The 22465-nt window shown below is 42.4% G+C and overlaps 1 protein-coding gene across 1 annotated transcript in view; it reads right to left on the bottom strand.

Moving 5' to 3' along the window:
• rtn4r (reticulon 4 receptor) overlaps positions 1 to 20748 on the bottom strand; it is a 46653-nt gene extending 25905 nt beyond the window's left edge. The window contains exon 1 of the mRNA XM_073466576.1: positions 20523 to 20748. Coding sequence (XP_073322677.1) covers positions 20523 to 20544 — 22 coding nt within the window. The 5' untranslated portion in view covers positions 20545 to 20748. The remainder of the gene's footprint in view (positions 1 to 20522) is intronic.
• Between the last annotated feature and the right edge of the window lie 1717 nt (positions 20749 to 22465).

Here is a 22465-nt window from a genome sequence, read left to right as displayed (position 1 = left end):
GATTCATTTGTGTTTTGAGAAGCTTGCAGCATTGCGAGGCATGCTGACCAGCTAGACATTTTTGGCAGCAAGAATGGAGCCAATAACGTGGGTGAAAAAAGACTCCGGATCAAAAGAAAACATCAATGGACTGTTGTCACATTCGCTAATGCTATTATTTAAACCCCAGTATTTCCTGTTCTGTCAATAGAATCTGGCACAGAGCACTGAGAGCCTGTTGGTTTCTGCCCTCTCCTTGAGACTAATATCCTACGAGGAAGACTTATCTGATGGGACCGTACACTTAAATCGACACTTTGAGGATCAGGGCTGAGGTCACCATTTGGAGTCTATTCCCTAAAAGAGCTTATACTTTCTTGTGAGAGGTGAGACTAGACACACTCCCCAAAACGGAGTCGATAAAGTATCTGCTCATCAGGAGAGCGTGACAGCCTGAGAGATGAGACCACATCAATCATGTGGACTCCAATAGCTGCTCTGTGGCTCAGATAAAATAGGGAGCAGCAGACTGGCGGCTCCTTAAATAGGCACCAAAGGAGCCAACTGGAGACCTTCTTCATCTCTCTTATTTGGAGGGAGGTCAAGAGGTCATTATGCCCTCAAGAACTTTGGGGGGTTTTTCGCTGCTGTGTTGATTGAGAACCAAACACTTTCTGAATCCCAAAGCGAGCTCTCTTTCTTTTTCGATTTGTTTTAGTTTTTTATCACTCACACCAAAGTCAAGCTGATTTTTCTGTAGTGAGCCCAGCAAGATGTTCCCATACCTTCAAGGTGGAACTCAAATGCCATGCACATTCCTGAAAAAAAGGTAGATACTGAAAGACCACTTTCATAACGCAACTCCTTCTTCCTCCCAGCCTTTTCATTGTCACGTCTCATTTCTGCCATAACAAACTTTGCAGAAATGCAAAACGGGATACGTGATGAACCCAAACCAGCTCTGGCATCAGGCTCCCCAGGGCAACTTCAGAGCAGGCGAGTCACAGCAGCAGCAGCTGTTGTGTTCTGGCACCTGTTGACGACGGATGTCACCAGAAATCTGAACACGTGTCTGTGAGCTACTTAGCAGCACACTGCCTTTCTATTGCCGGGAAATCCTGGAACTTGTTTTGAGGCGTTGCGTTGGTGGTGTGAATGTACTGTATTTAGACAGAGGTCCCACGCCGACTTCTGACCTACTTTCTCTTTCAGAACTGTATTTTGACATTTTCTGTCCAACAACGAACCCTGCAGTAAAACAATGCCATTTGGTATTTCACACAAGTCGAATCAAATCTTTTCATGCTGCACATTTACTTAAAAAATACCATCCGACTGTTGTCTGCCGCATTCCTTCCAGCTTAAAAAGAGCCAAAGGATTTTGTGAGTGAAAAATTGCTAAATGTAGGGAACAAAAGCGGCTGTTAACTCTGCGTGACTTCTTCTTTTCTGTCCAACAGCGCTAAAGGAAATATGTCGAAGAAAAGTAAGCCCGTCTACACTGAAACCATTGCTAATTTTACACATCAAGTTCAGTTTAACTGCCCCTAGGAATGAGCAAGTATACCGCTATCTGAATCTGTATCTGTTAAACCAACTAAATTATCTGTATCCATATCTGCACTCAGAATGGGTGGGGCTTGAATCAAAGGTGGGTGGAGCCTAAATCAGACGTGGGTGGGACTAACCAAAGGTTGTTTTTGCTATATTTATTATGTTTTGGAAAATTGATTGCAGAACAGCCTCAGAATTGAGCTTCAAATATGAGTTTATGATGAATTTGAATGAATAAACTTCAGTCAGTCAGTCCACCCAATGAGGATTGTCACACTTATACGTACATTGACACATTTTACTCACATGATACTCATACTCGTAATAAGTACATTATCTGTACTGGACTTCTCAGCCTGTGAAAACAGTTGAATAATGCTTTCCATGGCTCTCGAAGGAGTGCGACATCGTCTGAGAAAAAAAAAACCCTGATGATGTAATTGTGATGTCATCAGGGTTATCTGGGCTTGGAGACCACAGATTTATAACAGAGCAACAATGCACTCTTTTGCTTTTGTGTGACAAGCCAGAGGTGTGGATTTTAAAACAATTATGAGGCAGAAAATGTTCAAAAAGTGCTTTAAGGTTGCATCATGGGTAATCTGGTGTTAGCTTGACCCATACTAAAGTCTAAAATTCAGCATATTTTAGCCTCTGATGCTCTAATTCTATGGGAGTGCACCTATAAATCACAGCAGTACCACAAAATTATGGTTTGACAATGAGTTGCACCATTAATTTATCAATAAGTAGATCAGCAATGATTTTGATTAATCATCCAAGTCATTTTTCAAGAAAAAATGTAGACGCTTGATGGTTAGAGCCTCTCATTTATGAGGATTTTCTGCTTTTCAGAAACTATTAATCAGTTAATCATGAAAATGATCTGCTGATTAATCTTTTATAACAGTAACATGCAGCCCTGGCTTGTTACAGCTTTGGTCTCTTCTATTTTTACTGTCAGTTCTTATTACTTATGAATCCATGCTCACTAAGACAAAAGAAACAAACAACATTCTCAACAAAACAAAAGTAACTCACCAAAGTTAATTGCCGAGCTCTGGGAACGTGGCCACATTGCTACAACAAAGCTCGACAGGGCACGAAAAATGAGCACCGACAGGTTGTAAACAAGTCATCAGTTCATTTGGACGTGAAACTGAAAGTATGCACACCAGAGATGTCTATAATAATCCCTTGATGCACCAGAAAAATGTGTGCAGGCATACAATTATGAGGAGGCTGGTTTGTAAGCTGTGATAGATGTCTGTGAGACATTTTGGTAAATCATTTTCACTGTTCGCCTTCATGTTTGCCTCCAAATGAGTTTAGATTTTTTAAAATCTGTCTGACTGCTCGGGCTCCATCTGACTTCTTCACTTGGTGAGCAAAATGTCACAATTAAAGAAAAGATCGATGGCTAAAACTGCATGAAATCAAACTTTTCCATTGCGGTGTATCTCAACACATGACCGAGGCTATGTAAGGCCATATGGGCCTTTGAAAATCAGCCCTTATATCTCTGCCCCTCCTCCACACTGAGCGAACACCAGCATGAATCACTTTTATCTGCTTCCATCACCTCCTCTCACACAGATAACCCATTTGAGCACCTCCTCAGGTATTCACTGTGGTACAGTATGCAGCTAATGACACAAATATACTACAGACACCCCGCCATATATCTTCTTACTGCCATCATTTCTAAGTCAATTAGCCCCGTCAATATGCTGTGCCAGTTATTACCTACAGTATAACATAGGTAAATGACTTTGATGCAGTGCAGACGGCTCTATGGGGTTGACACCAAGGTAAAGGCAGTTGGAGGGGATTCAGGAAGATTGACGGCACAGAATAGAAGCAACCTCAGCTTGGTGATTCACTAGTGCTGTATTGGGGACAATATATGGAAAAAGAAGAGTATTGTGTAGGAGGAATCATTACATGAAGATGGTGAATTCTAAAGTTGGAGACCCCTATGCAGAGTAGTGAAAGACAGACAAGGATCCAGAGGGCGGCATTAGTATGCATGCTTCCCCTCTCCTTCTCTGCCTTTCTCTGTTCCCAGAGTTCTCTGCTGCAGTCTGATCTTCTGTGCCATCACCAGCCCCGCAACATCATCCTCCAAGATCCTTTATTCCCTGTTTTATCTTAAACATGCTATGTCTGTGACAGCGACTTCGCATGGGGAAAGAGCAGCAGAGATCTTCTTTAGAGAAGCTCAGGAAGCAGTTGTGACACTCGATCTCTAACATTGTGCTGCCAGCTGGCTCCGCAGAGAAGCGAGAGGGATGTATACTCTAGCCGAGGGGACATGGTTAAAATTTACTGCAAGTTTTCAGAAACAAACACAAAAGGCGAAGAAACTTTCAAAGAAACGCGAGGCCGATGAAATATATATGGAGCTGGGGTGACAGGGAGAAAGGAGGTTTTGTCTCGCAGTCACACTGCTAGATGTATGTTTTGTTGTGCTGTGGCAGTCAATACAGAACAGGCTATTCCCATTTCCCCTTCTGATCTGAACAGCCTATAGGAAGCCCGTGCCGACTCACATGGACTTTATTCAAAACCTCTATTTGGTATTCCGAACCAGCTGCACTTGGCTTAATTCTTTTTAATTTCCACACCACATTTGTGAGGCAGCGTTGCCTCATCAGAAGCTCATTTTTCAACTGCGAGGGGAACAGCTGCAGGTCTGGAGTTTTTTGTTGCCGACATGGAAAACAGTCATTAAAGCAGTTACTTGGAGTGTTTGTGGAGCCCATCTTGCCTACCAATGAAATAGCACTGTCACCTGGGAATCCAGCGAATTCACAAACCAGCTCACGCTGGTAAATATTGAAATTCAGTGTTATTAGAGTGTTATTAGATTACTGCTTGATGTCATTACCAAACATTTGAATATTTTTTTTTTTCCAAAACAAGTATGAAAAGAAACAGCTCCCATGTCCCATTCAGTGCGGCTCAAATTCCACGCAGATCTAATCTTATTATAGCTGAATGTTAATGAACCTGACAGCTCTGTGATTGAATTATTAAACCTGTGATGATTGCAAGCTATCTTCTCCTCTCTAATCAGTTGGGATTTTCAAGGGTCCATTAGTTTTTAATAGTTGGACTATTGGATCATCTGCACCCATGATTTGGTTTGTTGCAATAAAAATGTGGTCAGAACCAGAATGGATTATTGGAAATGTGACCTGAGATGGTGCAGTTAATAAGAGAGATGTTTTCTTTCTTTCCGATCAATGCTTCCAACCTGTGTGTCCTCTCTTTTTTTATCTCCCGTCCTCCTCTCCTTCCTTTGTGTCTCTTATATTTTAGGTTCATTTCAGTCGCGTCGCATTTTAATTTGGGCTGGCATCCTTGAAATTAAAGGAAGATAAAAGGGAAACTGGCGCTATGTTAATATCTCTTTGAAGATGGAGTCAATCTGGCAACAGAATGCCTAGCCCTTATTTTCCCTTCCCTTTCCCCTCTTCCTGTATTTAGCACAGTGGATAAGAGATAACTGCAGACTCAGCTTAGCAACAGCTTACCTTAGGTGGAGGATCTCTTAAAGCCCTCTGCTTTCATCTTGCTCCTTGTGGCAGGAACGATACTTTGTTTTGTCTTTTTATCTACATCTGGACACTGAATATTTATCTATGTAATTTCTGCTTATTCCTACATGCTTCTCTGCAGAGGGACTGGCTGGATTTTCTAAGATGTACACAGTAGTGGAAGAACTATTCTGATCTGTTTCTTCAGTAGGAATAACTCAAGGTTAAAATACTCCTCCGACATTAAAAATCTCATAAAGTAAAAGTGCAGTACTTGCAGCAAAATGTGCTTTAGATATCAAAATAAGTACTTGTTATACATAATTAATCCTGTCTTTATGATATAGTACATAATATCATGTACTTTATGTAATATATTAAATAACAGATGTATTACAGTCTATGCAGCATTTCAAGTTTTAGATGGTTAAATTAATTTTGAGCTCATTTCTGTAAAGATGTGTGGTTTAAAGGTGCAATATGCAAGAACTGGCCACCTATCAGGTTCATGCTCAGAACAAATAAAGGGCAGCATATCACCAGAGTAACCGCTAAATGCTGCTAACTGTAGCAGACTTAGCTCGTTAGCCTTGCAGCAAGCGGTTCGGACTGTGAGCTCAGGGATCAGGGGAGTTTGTTTACCCCACTTGCACAGGAGCTTTGGACCAGGACAGGCCCGAGCTAGCTGGTTAGCATACCAACTTTAGTAGATATTTCTGCAACACTGAACAAAGGCATTATAATGTCAAAATTTCTGTTTATTCACGTTCTGCTGACAACATTTTTAACTCAAATTCTTACATACCCTTTAATGTTCATTACATACATCATATTTATAAACTGATCATATAGTTTGTATGTGAAACCTTGATCTTCATGTAAAATGAGGAGGGGTGAAAAATACAACATTTTCCTCTGAAATCTACTCAAAGAGAATCATAACGTGGTATAAAATAGAAATACTTACGTAAAGTACAAGTACCTCAAGATTGCACTTAAGATAAGTATTTAAAGCAACATTATGTAGAAATTGGCATTGATGGGGGCAGAGTGGCAGAGACAGAGACACCATTCACCCTATTACAAGACACTGTGCCATCAACATGATTTTGAAGCTGTTATTTTAAGATAATAAAGTTACATAGTGTTGCTTTAAGTAATGTCACTTTCCGCCACTGGCTATAGAATAACTTTATCCGCGTTTGGAATGATGAAAAATGAAAATGTGTGTATATCAAGTAAGGAATGTACACAACACTTTCTGCTCACAGGCTGCAGGCTGTTCTCTTTCTGGAATAATGGCTGCACAGTAATGACGGCGACGTGTGTGCAGTCGACTCGTAGCCATTATGCAAGTCCTTCATGCATTTAACCTGCATAATCCTCCATTAGAAGTGCAGATAATGAAAATGTTACAAAGCAGAAACAACTCGGTACATTGCTGTACAAAACTCAGCTAATCGCTGGACAATTTTATGTAAATTCTGATGATGTAACCTATAATTTCTCCCAAGGGTTACTCTTGAGAATTGCTCCAAAGTGAGGCAGAGTTTCAGCAAATCCCGCAATACAAAGGAGTGTCTATAAAAGCAGCATATCTAGTTGTAATACTAGCAGCTTTTTCATCACTCAAGCACCTGATTGTATCGTTTTCCGGACCTCTACCTGCTGCAACTTCTGTATTATATCTTAACATATTCTTATCTTATAAATGCAGGTGTTTGTATGTTGATCCACCATGTACAAACTCAGAGTACTACTGATCTTATATTCTCATTAACAAATCATTTGATGCACTTCCTTTTTCATTACAGAAAACGATACAGATATGATTTTTTTTTCTCTCCCTCGGATCCTCGCCGAGAGCACTGGGGAAGTGTGAAGTGTGAGAAGCAATCTGCCAGAGTTTTGACGACACCCGTATCAAGACTCTGCACCCGGGCCTCCATCTTGTCTCATCTGAGAGCTGGCGAACACGACACGCTGTGACTTTAATACCCAGTTAATTACTCTCATCTTGACCTGCCGGTAAAATGAGCCTGGCTGCCACTGCCGCCCATGTTTCTGTTATCTGTGCAAAAATGCATTAGCGTGTGCCCTCTTTAATGGCTTTAATTAGTCGTAAACGGAGCTGATTCTCCTGTTAAGTGGATGACGAGTCGATACTGTAATACAGTCCCAATATGCTCAGCTCCAACTCTATCTCATTGACAAGGTGGTGCACAGGAGGATAGTTTAGAATGGCAGAGGCCGGGTTGGTTAAATCCACTGAGTAATAAAGAAGGTATCGCGTACTCCAGAAGCATATCAGGCAGCACTCACTCTGCTCTGATATGAAAAGGACATAATTAGAGTGCTGCTGTATTGACAGAGAAATCCTTATAGAGGAGTTATTTCAATGTCAGCTACATAATGTAGAATAAGTTTCCACTGGAGGAGACAAAACATCAGCCAGGCCTATTGTCAGAGGAGGGTTAGGGACTTTATTATGACAACTTCCTGTCATAATAAAGTAAACATATCCTTGAGATGAGTGGAAAGAGAAAGAATATGGGTACAACAAAATGGGAAAAATAACAAGAGAGCCTTTCAGCCTTTCATGAGGGATGGCTGTCTGAAATAATACTGCCATCACAGAGACATTGTTATCTCAGCTTTGGTGGACGATGTTTGCCCAATAAAGGCAAACCCAATAAAAAACCCTGCAGATTCAGTAGATGAGGCTACTTTGAGGAAGAGGGACCCATAAAGTCCATGTCGGTAAACCATATCTCCTTTCATCTGCTCATCTGCAGTAAAGTTTCCAGTCTCCAGTCCCTCCATTTGCTGAGTAATGCCTTGGCCGGCCAGTGGTGAGGTGCACTGCTCTCACACTAGAGGAAGCTAATGGCTGTTTATGGTTTCTAATGCATGATGCTTTAGCTTTTAAAATAGCAGTTCTCTATTACAACGTTGTGTGCAGATTGATCCATTGATGGGAAATACTGTGATACCTGGAGTGACCTCTTCGAATCTCTAAATGTATATGTCTTGGCCTATTTAACCAAGCATTTTGAATGAAACAAGGCCTCTAGATTAAATGTGGCTACCTACAAAAAGAGCTTATAAGATAGAATAGCTCACAAAACACAGCTAAACGTTTACATGTATTTGGTGACTGGTAAAAAAAGATGATCTTTTCAGTGTTTCCCACACATATATTTTACTTGGGCGGCCTGCTCGGGTATATTAATGGCCGCCCAAGTATATTTGGCAAACCATTTATTACCATCGGCATTTATACAGAGCTCTATTTGGAGCTGACAGATGAGAATGTTCTGCTAAAAAGCTGAAAGTCATCCACTTCTCCCACAGAACATGCCACCCCATTACAGTCAGTTGTCTGGAATCAAAATATATACTGTATACTGTATGTACTGTATCAGCTGTTATGTAAAGCAAACGTTATGTAAAGTAAACTTAAATACACAGCTTACCAGTTCTTTGGGAGAATAATAAATAAATCAAGATCTGAACCCTTCAAGTGACAAGAAAATAGAACAATGGACCGAAATAGAAATAAGCAAACATAAAAGATTCAAACCATGTTTTATTTGTGAGGAGGCGCTACCTTCAGAAGAAGAAAAGACTCCTGAATGAGGCCTTTGGATCATCCTGAGTTTCAGAAATACTGTTCCTGAAAGGGCATGTTGGATTTCAGATGTATTTTTTTGAATCTTTGAGCACCAAAACAAAATCCCATTCACCTCTGTTGTATTAGGGCAGAAGCAGAAGCCTCAACGGCAGGCATCTCAGTGGAATTACATTATTGTATTCACTCGATATTAGTGGTTTCTTAAATTTTCTAACTTTCCCCCTACGATTTCCTAATTACTTAATTTCTTCCTTTGGTTAAAGGGCAATTAAAGAAAACTGCTGTTGCTTTGCTTATCTTTAGATGTTAACGATGGATTTGTGTTTGTGACCTTGATTGTGATGTATCCTTGTTCTCTCTTGTTGCTTATTATTCTATGTAAATGTATGTATCCATGTTTTTACACTTTGTTCTTTTTGTGATTCTTGTTATCTGCAGGGATACTAGAATAACTAATGCAGACATATGGACGTTATATGGCCTTTCTCGGCCTCTCCATATAGTCAATTTACATATGTTCAGGTTGACTGCCCTGTGGTGGAACTGACTTGAAAAGCTCCTCCAACAGACCGTAAACAGTAGCCTGTGTTATTCTGATGAAGTAGAGTTTCACGTTGAACACAATGATTGCACTGGCAGGAAGAGAACAGCTCCTTTTTTTTCATTTTGGTATTAATTTATGTGAGTTTAAACCCTGGAAATCAATGATGTGAACAGACACTGCATGACATAATTCGCTAGCCCTCTTAGAAATGTATTTATTGTTGCAGTGGGCTGCTGACAGTTAATCCAAACTCTGGTATTGACCTGGAGGAAAAAGTAGTCCAGCACTTTGATTTCCAGTAGTAGGTGTGATTCTGAACAGCTGATCAGATTCTGCAGAGTTTTCCAACTCTAATTTCAGTGTCATGGTAGAGTAGGCAAGAATAAACAGCGGAGGAAAACCAGGGGAGGCTCCGGTGTCTTTAACTTGGAGGGGAAGGTGTACCTATTTCATGGCTGTTTCACCGGCACCACTCACCCTTCCTGAAAATACGGTCCGCCTCCTAAACCTTGTGTGAGTCAGCAAGCAGCAGGGGGGCTCTAGCAGCAGATGTGTGTGTGTGTGTGTGCGCGCATGTCGGACTCATCTCGCTGAAGTGTGTATGAGCCGGGAGAAAAAGTGGAGGAAGAGTGTGCTCTCTCTCCTGTCTCATATTTCTCTGCGGTATAATGTGCCGCCTATTCATGCGATGCCTTTTAAAGGCATGGTGGGAATCGCTTCACAGTCAGGCACGAAACTCAATATGCTAATGCCTTCCAAGGGAGCGATGGAGGGGGAGAAAACATAACCTGTCAATTACCCACGGCAAAAACCGCTGAAAGATTTATTGAAAACCGCCAGAAATTTCCACAAGACAAAAGAGCTTAAACATGCGATAGATCAAAACACAAGCCACCAGTTGTTTGACTAATTACAAACTTGTGTCAGTAAAATTAACCTCCACTGACTTACTGCCATCATGTTGAATTATATTACGTGTAAGGGTGCATATGGAGAATTTATCTCCATCAATTAATTCTTGAAAGTGCCGGGTGGAAATTTTAAGCCTTGATTTGTTTGTTAACAGAGAAAAAGCTGGATCTGTCAAAAGTCATTATCCAAACAAGTGGAGCGGAGTCTACACTTCTGATGAGAGATGTGAAATGGGTAAATACAGCCCGGGAAGACAAAAAAATAAGCCCAATACATCCAGATACAGCGTACCTCTGGAAGGCACTGCTGTAACAGCCAACTTGCTTGCCTCCAGTGGCGGCACAGTTCCACCCCCACGAGTATCTGCTGACTGAGGACCCAGAGAAGGCACAGCGGGACCATCAGAATTGGTTTCAGATTATTTCGTTTCTCACACAGACATCATCAAGACCCCCTCAGCATAATTTGTTTACAGCTCGGAGATGGAGTGTTGGCAGTGCTCATCTCCCTCCCTGGAATAATTGCTGTGATGATAGGCTTTGCTGGGAACACGGACAGGCATGTGAAAACAAGCACCGTTCCTGATTAGAGGTTTTGGAAAGCGAGCCAAGCCGACGCGCCCGCCACAGCCACATATCCCCAGTACAATCTTTTCGCTCATCAGATCAATTCTCCCTTTGTGCTCTCCGATCTCGAACCTCTAAGAGATTCCATGGGATTTTTTTTTCTTTTACAGAGGTCTCCCGCCCACTCTAATGCATTGAGAGTCGTGTCAAAAGGCTGCACTGCGGGATCTAAACGCTCTTGTTTTGATGGTGCACAGCACCCTGATATGATCATCCGCAATACATTCAGATGAATACATTTTCACTCTGTGTCTTTATCGCTGGCTGATAACACATTAGGGAGAAAAAATGTCTATATTTGCTCATTCTAACACTCAGTGTAGATCTTTCTTTGGATGAATCGTCTGGGGAGCAGGATGTGATGCATTTTGCGATTCTAGCAGCAGGACTGGTTAGACTGACGAACCAGGTAGTTATCATGATCACTGATGGCCACCATATGGCTGCACAGACAAGGAGCATCAAACACTGCTGAAGCAACGACAAAAAAATCAAGGATGAAGACGTCAAAACACCAGTGATGGGGCAGAAACACAGCGACAGGGGACGCTTAGCACAAAAGTTGTAGTCAAAAAATAAAACAAAAAATAAGCTGAGATAAGGGGGGAAAAATCTGCTTTCCACTAAGTCGACATACTGTATACAATGGTTCATGACCTCGTCTTTTCATGTTCCAGCCTCGAACGGCACTGGGATTTAAACCCATGGGTGACATATGGTCTGTAGTCCATGCAAACCTCATCAGTGGAGGGAAAATCCATGTCCGCCACTCTTCTGCCAGCTACCGGATGCCTACTGAATCCCCCTCCATCATCATCCCTCTATCTTCCAACCCCTCCCCACTGCTTCCCCTGAGCCCAGCAGATTACAGATATCATTATAATGGGTGTCCTGGCAGGCTAGCTGCGGTCACATTTAATTTGCCATGGCCTGATATCTATACAAGATAATCAGCATTTACACCTGAGAGTGAAGACAGGAAGATGAGCGACAGTGTGTGTGTGTGTGTGTGTGTGTGTGTGTGTGTGTGTGTGAGTGAGGCTGAGACAGTAATAGAATTAGAAAGAGAAGAATGACCGACTCAACGTGAGAGGAGTAAGGGAACGTGAGAGCAAAGGCAGTATTGTAAAGAATCGGGAGGAGGAGTACGTATTCTGCACAAAATCCACAGGGACAAAAGGAGAGTAGCGATGAAGCGTCAGATTTGCATTTTAATAAGAATGACCTACTTCGGGCCCATGAGATGACTGAGAGCGAGACCTGATTCAAACGAACGTCCCTGAACACAGACGTTTACACCTCAGCTTGGAGGGAGTTACGTTTCCCTCGTACTCGTATTTTGCTTCTGCGAGGGCAGCCCTGTCCAATTACATGCAGATAAACAATAGTGTTGTGCTTTCAAAGAGAAGGTTATGGGGCACTCTTATTGTAGCAGACGAGTGGGAACTTCATTGATTCAAGTTTTGTGCTTCTGAGTATGTTCAGAAAGTCGCTCCTGCAGCAGTAGCAGGATTATGCATCTCCTGCTCGACAAATCCTTTTACTCCCACCTGCCATTGAGGCCATTGATTTGTGTATGAAAGAAAGTTACATCTGCCACGTCAAAATTGTTGAATTCTTGTATGAAACCACCAGAACGGGTATATATTATATATGTTTAGCACCTGCGGAATGAGCTCTCACATCTATAACAGATCAATTTCCCCTGAGCCGAGAAGTGACGACCTATTTCCTTTGAAGGGCTCCCCATACATATTTCAGCTGTGAACTACCCACCAAGCTCACAGGGAGACACATTACTGTTGTGGATGTATTGCAATGTGACTGTGTGAAACACAATCTGTCACAGAGTTTCTGAAAGGCTTTGTTCTACCTCCAAATTCACAGCTTAAGAAATCCAGCATTCCTATCTATCTATCTATCTATCTATCTATCTATCTATCTATCTATCTATCTATCTATCTATCTATTTATCCATCCATCCATCCATCCATCCATCCATCCATCCATCTAGTTTGACTCCCATTCTATTTGAAAACCCCAACAAAAAAACTTATTTTGTTTTGTATTTTCAGCTTAGGCCTCCTGCCAAAGTAGTCGGGTAATTCCAAAGCATATTTAAAGTTGGAATCAATCAACAGATCATTGGTTTTAGGCCCAGTTGCCCAATGACAACTGTCATTTCCATTTTCATATTCTTCTTTAAAGAAAGGGTTTTTTATAACAAAGGCAACTTGACTTTATCCATGTAGCTTGTTGCATGTTAGAGTTAAGCAAGTTCAAATAAAACTCACCAAAAAATAAAAATTCCAGAGCTCAACAAGAAATACCACCCTTTGAAGATTCAACAATAAATGAAAGATGAAAAATTTGGTTTCTCAAATCTGTCCAGAGAAAACCCTCTTTTCAAACAGATCAATAGATGATCTTCGAAAAGAAAAGTTGAAGGTGAGGACAGAGAAAAAATAAATTCTGGCCAATTCGCCAATCCTGTTTTTGATTTTGAGGATCGAAACTGAAAGCTCTTTTCAATCAAATTCCATTTTAAAGAATCAAAATCATCACACCCCTAATAGATAGCCATTCAATGTGTTTTCATGAATTAACTCTCCAAATAAAAACACATTGATGAGTTGTGAGTGAGCTGGGAGTCCACTATGACCACGCTCGTGAATGTGAATCCATGTGAATCCTGCCTACCCGAGCATGACGGAATCGCAGGAATTCTTGGAAACGGGGCATGGATGCAATCAAGCCAATTTGTTCTCCGAACAGCCTCACTGTTCACTGTTCATGCTGTATTGAGTTATCCTACATCCTACTGCTGCTTCACATCGAAGGCGTTCAACTGGTGAAACATTTAATTGAGAAACAGCCACCCAAAATGCAAGCGGTTAGCACTGACCATGATCGTATACAGGTGACTGACTTTATGGCACCTTGCTGTTGTGCGGAAACTGCCTGCCCCTGTATCTATCTGTCTGTCTGTCCGTCTATCTGTATATCTGTCTTATTAATTTATGGTTTGTCTAGCCTGTCTGTCTGAAATAGCTGCCCTCTCTGCCATTAAGTGGGCCTCTACTCCGTCATCTCAAGGTGCTTTTTTCTTTCACCCGGCGCTGCTACCAACCTCTGAAAGCTTGCTAAAATATGCAGTCTCTCAATTCAGCATACAGTATATGTCCTTCACATAAAAAAAAGCCATATATGCAGCTTTTTTATGCAAGTCACAGAGTCCTTCTGAAGCGGTCCTTTAGAACTTTACCCTGAAAGAAGATAAATAACGAAGAAAATGGGATCCAACAATGCTTACAGTAGAGCAAGGTGACCCCCTTGGCTTAAGAACCACAGTGACGCCGTGCCAGGGATTGAGTGAGACGCAGGATCGAAAAACACCAACTCCAATCTGTCAAGTTTGCAAATTAATCACAACAACAGGCAGACTCATTCAAGATGATCAGAAGGAGTGCCAGGGACTCCATTTCGCATCACTGATGCTAATAAAATCAACACGGCTAAAAATACCAGAGAATATTCGTCTATCTATGGAGGAGAGAAATATGAAGCTCTTCCTCAGGGTATATCCTCCATCTAAAATATTTGCTTGAACATTTGACGGTCCTGCCTGCTGTTGAAAGTGGCCAATACTGACTGAGTGCAGACATGAGATCAGGACATCGGTCAGCAAAACCTGGCTAATTATATCAAACTATGTTTACTGAAGCCAAGTATTAATGGACCTGCCTCTTTGCTACCATCACGGTCTCTGCTGCAGATCTAATGACAAGTGAATTTTTGTATTATACACATGTTGTTCACCCAAAGTTTAGACATATCAACCTCACTTTACACAACATCTTCGAGAATATTTTGACATGCGTCCGTGCTCAATAAACACATGCTTGTCTCTTTAAGGCCCCCCTCCCTAATACCCAGTCTGCTCTGATTGGTCAGCTCACACACGCCTGAGCCAGCACTGCTCACTGTGTCTCTAGTTGTCAGCTTCCAGTTAGCTTCACTTCAATTATGAATATTATCATACATGGTGATGTAGTGTGATGTCAGGAAAGGGAAAAAATGAAAAAGGCATAACAAGTCTCCTTTAGATTATGTAGTTATGTATCTATCTATGAGGCATCGGGGTTAGGCCGGTAGAGACACTTTTTGGCCTTTTTTTAATAGCAAGTACTCGCTTTTCTATCCTCAAACCTCCATTTGAGCGAAAAGAAACCTTTTTTCAATGAAAAGCCCACAGGGATTTTTACGCTGTAGCAATATTGGCATAAACAAAGAAGGGAACTTGCAGGACACCACACCAATTCAGTCTCCAATAAAGGAAAACACCTGAGTTACCCACAGCATCTATCTATCTATCTATGAGTGGTGTGGCGTTAATCAGCTCTACTAACCCTCCTCCTAACACTGTGATCAATGACATTGTACTTGTGCTCACGTCTTGGATCAGGCAGCCACTTTATCTATCTGAGTGGCACTGCAGCCTGCAAGAAGAGTAGCGGAGCGGGGTTGACTTATAAGGCTGACAACGGCTCCATTCATGCATCTAATTTAAGAGCGGCTTCTGCTCTGTCTAATTAACAATTTACTAGGCCATCAGTCTGCCTCCCCATTGTGGTATAATCAGCGTCACCGACGTTCAGCCAGCTCAGTGCACACTTTCGGATCTGCAGTAGGATTAGAACAACCATGCAACTTTCATCGATACACGGACAGAAAAATGGGCACGTTGTGTTCCAAGGACGCGGCGAGAACAACTTTGTAACCTCAGATTGAAAGATGACACTGTGCAGTGGAGTGAGATGGGCAACGTGTACGACAAATTAGCCAGCTCCATTTGTGCATGCTAGAAGCTTTATAATGATATTGCCGTGCCAAAGGAATCAACAGAGGTCTGTATGTATCACGACTATGGTGCGAACGCAGCTGTGATGCTGCTGCATATTGTGTGCAAATTCCACTTGTATTTTATTGAAGGGTTGGGCTCTGGGACATTGGAGGGTTTGATCTGCTCTGTCGTGCGTAGGCACCTTTAAAGGATTATGATAGAGTGTCAGAGTGGATTTTTGTTAAAAGACATAAATAAATCCCCCCATAAAGACTCCACCCGCCTCACCATCCCTAAATTGCATAACGCTAATTCTCCTGGCCCTCCCTCTTCTCTGACACCTTCCTCAAGACAAAAGCCAACGCTTATTGTTCGCCTCTATATTTCCATTTTAAGAGAGGCGTGCAGGGAGTGGGGGGTTAGTGTCTACACTGTGTTTTCTGCTCGTTGTCCCTCCAAATTTTCTGACAGTAGAATAATAACCCTCAGAGAGGATTAAGGACTGGTAATCTGAGGGAATAGTGTATTCCATTTCTACCGCTTTCAGTGTATTTTCGCCCCTTAGCTTCCACTGAATAAACAAATAGAATTTTATTCGTTTATCCACTTAGTTCCTCTGTCTTACTGATTAGCAGTGAAGGGCTGGGAGGCTGGGATAACCTAGAGCGAATAGTTCCAAGGATATCTGTGGCCAGCATGCTCGTGTGTGTGTATCAGTGGGAATCTGTGTATGTGTGTGTGTGCATGTACTGTATAAACAAATGCAGTGCTACTTGAAGGGCGCGGCCAATTAAAAGAAGCCCCTGAAGGAGCGCGCTCATCAGGATGCAGTGAACATAGCAGATCTGCTCTCAGATAGCCTGCTGCAGTCTGTCACTGTAACTAAGGCATTAATACCACCAAGGCTACGTAGCACAAAATATTGATATCTTCATCCTTTTAGACATTGAGCGATCGATAAGAGATATGAATATAATGACTCACAGGGACGCAAATGGACAAAGAATCCAAAACATTTTTTACATGTTTGAATCACATTTTCTCGCACAGATTCTTGTAAATACCGTATAGTCCCATTTTAAAAGGATGGCAGTTGTAACAATGATAATAATAATCTTGCAATGTTGAATCAAATGTTGGCAAATTGTATATGTCCATAAAAGGGTGATAAGTCTGTAATAAATGATTTTCTGTTCATGATGTATAGTATTGCCACATAAGTTGCTGCGTGTTACACAAAACTTCAAATAATGACATGTCATACACGAGATGTCCTTCTTTAAATTCAAGCAACGTTACGTTACTCTATATTCCAGTACTGCATCACATAATTAGAACAATTACATTTTAGACATAATTAGAGGGAATAAAACTCTTTTAAATACCATTATTAAAGGTGTGCTATTTAGTTTTGGAGAAGAAATTTTAATCAGAAGAGACAGCTCTTCATTGACTGATTTTTTTTTATGCCTAAACAAACCAAATAAACGAACTCTTCTTTTTCATGACTGACCTCAAATGACAACACAGTTTCATGCTGTTTTACTTTGCTTACATTTGGCGGACCCTGCCTCCTTTCTAGCTTCAAACAGTGTTTGTTTATTCAGTTATAGGAAAAATCAATATTTCTGAGTTTGTATTATAACCTCATTGATATTATAAATATTAATATTCTTAGTTTGATACTTTCTCCAATACTAGATACTGTCCCTATAAACAGTCATTACGCTAACTATTGCTACGACAGTAAATTATGAATATGGGTGAACGGGTAAGTAAATAATTGGTCGGGATTGTTTGTGAGTTGTGAGATAAACAAAGAGTTTCTGTTGTGACGGGACAGAAAAATGCAGTGTTGTGCAGATAAGACAGAGACAAGTGGAACCAAGCCTGGGTGTCTGCATCGGAGCCAATTACCCTTAAAAACTACCTCTCTGTATTTCCCGCTCATTGTCTACTGGGCCCAGTGGTAACCCAGGGGACAATGCTGATGTGCTTTGAGGCAGAACACAATTGAATTGCCGAGTCAAACCTCCCACTCACAGTCTTCAACATGATTTGGTCTTGGGTTGCAGCCAAACCCAAAGTTCCACTCATCACAGCTGCGTCGTCTCCCATTGACAACCCAAAACCATCGTCACCAAAAGCTGGCAATAACCAATCTGTGACCTTTATCTACCTCTATTGGTGACCAGGAGGAATTGCAACAACATTAGCCAAACTTATTATCTCCTCTTCTTGGAGGTGCTCAGGGTCTCTGGTAACAGGTAATGAGGCTTATTAGTCTCCATAGCTGGAAGGTCCTGCTCATAGCACCATCCTCAATTGTTAAAGACTTGGAAAGGGTGAATAAATGAGACCGTGGAGACTGGGAGAGTCTTGAAAATCTGGATGAAAAACCTAGAAATGAAAGCCAGAAATCTCAGCACCTGGCAGAGTAATCAATAAGCACAAAGCATTGATCAACTACCTGCCCAGCTACAGATGTATTATGGTCATTTTGTACTGTGGGGAACTTAAAAAAAATCCTACATAGTTCCTCTTAAAGGCCTCAAGAAAAGAGTTGTTGGACTCATTGCCAGACTTGGCCAATTAAAAGAAACAAAAACGTCTTCTTCTCTCATTTTGCTGCATCACACGTGCAGCAGACGTGTTGAGAAACACTTTAACCGGATGACACACGGTGATAAGCAGCTTTAGACTCACACCTCTCCGTTTCATATGCATCCTCTCTTCCTCTCTGGCTTCCTCTCTTTCTCTTCCTCAGACCTCCCCACACACACATTATCTCTCCCAGCCCTCCCCCTGTGCTCGTATATACACCCATACAAACACACAAAGATGGATCAATTTCACATTCTCTTTCAGGATGCGGAAGACGTCTCATTGTCAGTTTATGGCACGATGTTTGATCCCGCCTAATGCAGCTATGCAAATTAGCCACTGTTATTCTTTCCCGATGCCATCTTTTTATTTTTACAGCTCGATACGTTTCTGAACGATTATCTCGCCACCTCAGATGCTGCATCTTGTGGCCTATTTTTTGAAAATGGGGCAGGGTTTTTTGGCAAGGCGCTGCCAAAACAATAACAAAGTTAACTAATGGGAAAAAATGCCCTCATTGTGTAGTGGTTTAAAACTCCTGAAGAGAAAGCTTTCAGTTCCACCATAATGGTTTTATCCATTCATTTGGGCTTTATTGGCTTTGCTTGGCAGTAGACAGGGAGCAACGGCACCCCCGAGCAACAGCTTTCCCACAGAGTCATTTGATCATATGCTGACTGGCTGAGAAAGAGAGCAAATTAAAGTCCCTCCTCACTCTGACACCTTAAACACAAGACACGACAGGCCATATATTCTCCGCCAAATCAGCAGCCCGAAAGATGGATACCAGTTATAATTGAAGCAGGGAAAAAAAAAAAAAAAATCAGACATAGGTGTGTGTCAGGAGCCTGGTGCTAAATCACAGCAGCAGCTGGATGATGAAAACCTGCCTGACGGGTCTGAGGGACCCAGAGCCATTCTGTGCCAATGAAGGGGGGTGCACTTGAATTTGCATCACCCTGTGACATATCAAAGAGAATGCACAAGTAGATGAGCCTCTTTGATTTTGCTAGTTGTGAATGCAAAGTTACTCTGTAGGCCCACAATAATCTGCAGCTTTCTTACCATAATCCTGCAGTTTTAGCCAAGTAATGAACAACGTGAGGAAGAGGGAGAGTGTACAGGGTGTTGCATAAGCTCTCTCTCTCTGTGTGTGTGTGTGTGCCGAGGCAGTGTGTGCAGGGGTGGGGCAGGGTGGAGATGAGGCTTTTCCACCAGCTCCTGACGGAACAAATTGGGATGTTGCACAGGCTACATGCACTTATCTCATCGTGGCGCTGCTCATCAAACATCACACGCCATGTCAGTGTTATTCACTCCGCGCTGCATTAAACATATTTAAAGGCAGGCAAGAACACGCACGCACTGACATGCCAGGTGCTTCCTCCCTCCCTCCCGTCACCTTACTGCGCGCACACACAAACACACGCAAACAAACACACAGCCTACGGCACGCTCCTGCCAAGAAATCAAATTCTCAGCCATTTCCGGCGGGAATGTAACAGCATTCGTCTTCAGTAGAATTTAAAAAAAAAACAGGGGGTGGGGGGGCAATTTCCTGTCTTTTTGGCGGCACCCTGAGTGGGACGACGCCACAGAAACACCAATTATAAGCCAAAGGATCTGGAGAGTAACGCGGTTTTATTGGGCCGCCAAGCGGACCATCTGCAGACTTCATCAAAAAAAAAAAAAAAAGAAGAAGCTCAGCCCACAGTGTCCAGACGGGCTGATCGGATGCCCGGGTTAAGTTGCGATATCATGCAGAGCATATTGACCGCCACAAACACTACATGGCATCTCACTCACACACACACACACACGCACGCACGCACGCACGCACGCACAAAGAGATAAAGAAAGATCCACGCATGAGATCTGCTCTGAATTATGACTCAATTAAGAGCCACTGAGTCAAGGTCGTTTACAGCCGCAATATCCATAACTGATCCAGACGCTGCTTGTTAGTCCGCTCCAGAAATTGAATAATCACTTAGTTACTGTGGAGATTACATGTGTTTTGGGTTTTTTCTTTATTTCTTTCTTCTTCTTTTTTGCGCATTTATCAGGCATGTACCAGATTAACCACCCCCCCCCCTCCTGGAGGAGCCAGCTGAGTAAACTCCAATTAGGACATGTGATTTATCTGTGGCTGTCTGTTTCTCAGTGACACTGCCCGATGTGGGCTGTTTTTTTTTGTTTTTTTTTATCATTGCGCAGTCACCCAGCTAGGCTTTATGTGAAAACTTTACAAAGACGTCCTATTGTCTAACGCGTAGCTACTCACCATCAATAATAACGGTCTTCATGATTCAGATGGGGCTGAAATCCAGAAGCTGTATAAATCCAAGTCGAATGAATCCCAGCGTGTGCGCGGACAGACAGGGGTATCCGCTGTTTATTGCAATTTACGGCTGATTGCAAAATCCAGCGCACGGCGGGGGGAGACGGACAGCCTAAAGCACCCCTGCACCCTTCAAACTTTAGCCGTAGGTCTTCCCGAGTGGGGAGCCGCGTCTCCGGCTGCACCCGAGCTCAGTCATTTGGGCGAGGGATTAGAAAATAGTCAGCAATAAACATCCAAACTGGGATCAGTAGACTCGACAGCACCAGTCGACACCTCCCTAAAAAAAAACAAAAAAAAAAAACAACAACAACAAAAAAACAAAACAAATATAGGACGAAGAAGAAGCTCAAAGAAGTGTGAACGCACAAGTGAGAAGAGAATCAACGGCACGGGCGAAAAATCAGTATTGGATCCATGTTTTTTGAGAAGCAGCACATATCCAGTCCGATCACCTGCCCCGCTCTGTATTTCCCAAGTCTACGGAGAAAAAAAGTGTGGTGGATGCGCACGGATGTCGGCCGCACTGGTGAGCGTCAGTGTGCGTTTACCGCGGGGAGGTGGGGAGGAGGGACGGAGGGAGGGAGGGCGGGGCAGCGAGGTGCGTTTGGCGGAAAGAGAGAGACAGAGCGGGTGGGTGGGGAGGGGGGGGAGAGAGAGAGAGGGACAGAGAGGATCCAGAGATGAATGTTTTATGGGCATCACGCTGCAAAAAATATTCCTCTCCAGGCTCAAAGTGTGATTCTCACATCAATCAAGGTAAAGCAAGACGTGCGCGCTGATATTTATTTAATTTCCCTGTGTTCTCTGCCTGGTTTCACTACAGTTATTTATAGAAAATCCCTCACACAAACCAAACTGGGCTGGAGACAGAAGTTATTTTACGTAATCGACTGGCTTTGAAGGTTTCAAGAGTGAATCTGAGAGACTTAATGACTTATTCAGACAGACATTTCTTGCAGTGCAGGGCTGCGCTCTAATGAATGTTTTATGCGCAAGGGGTTGGGGTGGTGGTGGTGGTGGTGCTGATGGTGATGATGGGTGGGTGGGTGGGTAGGAAGGTGACGTGAGGCGAATCTATTTGGATCGGACACGGCCAGGCACGCACATGCATACGAAAATATCCCCAAAAGGCAGGCGAGGAGCCAGGCCTGCTGGTGGGACCCGCGCCTCCATCTCCTCCTCCTCCTCCTCCTCCTCCTCCCGGGGACTGGACAATGTGGCTGTTCGGATGTCGCTTGCGGAGTTGTTTAAAGAAAAGGACAACAGAGACGTCAGTTCTGCTTGGTTAACCGGGGAGACAGAGAAACATTTGAAATCCTCAAACTTACCTGAGACCTGGAAGTGCAACAAAAATGTCCTCCTGATGTTTTTTTTATTTATTTTCTGCTGCATTTCTCCTTATTTTGCCCATTTATCTGCTCTTATTTTGAAATGATCTAGAAATACATTCTCTACATTATTATTATTATTATTATTATTATTATTATTATTATTATTATTATTATCATTACTATTATTATTATTATTATTATTATTATTATTATTATTATTAGTATCATTATTATCATTATTATTATTATTATCTGTCAACCCATGCTGACATTTTCTTTCCACTGTGTTTCTCCATCTGGGAAGTCAAAGTACCTCCGAGCATAGCATGTCCTTGCAGAGCACCCCACATTACACATTCCCTTTCCATGCATCTGATGTGATAACGGTTGCCTTTACAAAGTGATTACACTATTGAGCAGCACAGACACACTCTGGCAGCGCTGATTGGACCGAGGACCAGCTCACAGACGCACCGGTCTGCAGCTATGCTCGGTTTGCTGACACCCAGGAGGACTGGATCCACAGCAGCGGCTCTATTATCTTTGGGTAGC

Source organism: Pagrus major, chromosome 5 (assembly GCF_040436345.1).
Source record: "Pagrus major chromosome 5, Pma_NU_1.0".
NCBI classification, from domain to species: Eukaryota; Metazoa; Chordata; class Actinopteri; order Spariformes; family Sparidae; genus Pagrus; species Pagrus major.
The sequence above is the reverse complement of the archived record's forward strand: the minus strand, read 5'-3'. Positions and strand labels throughout refer to the sequence as shown.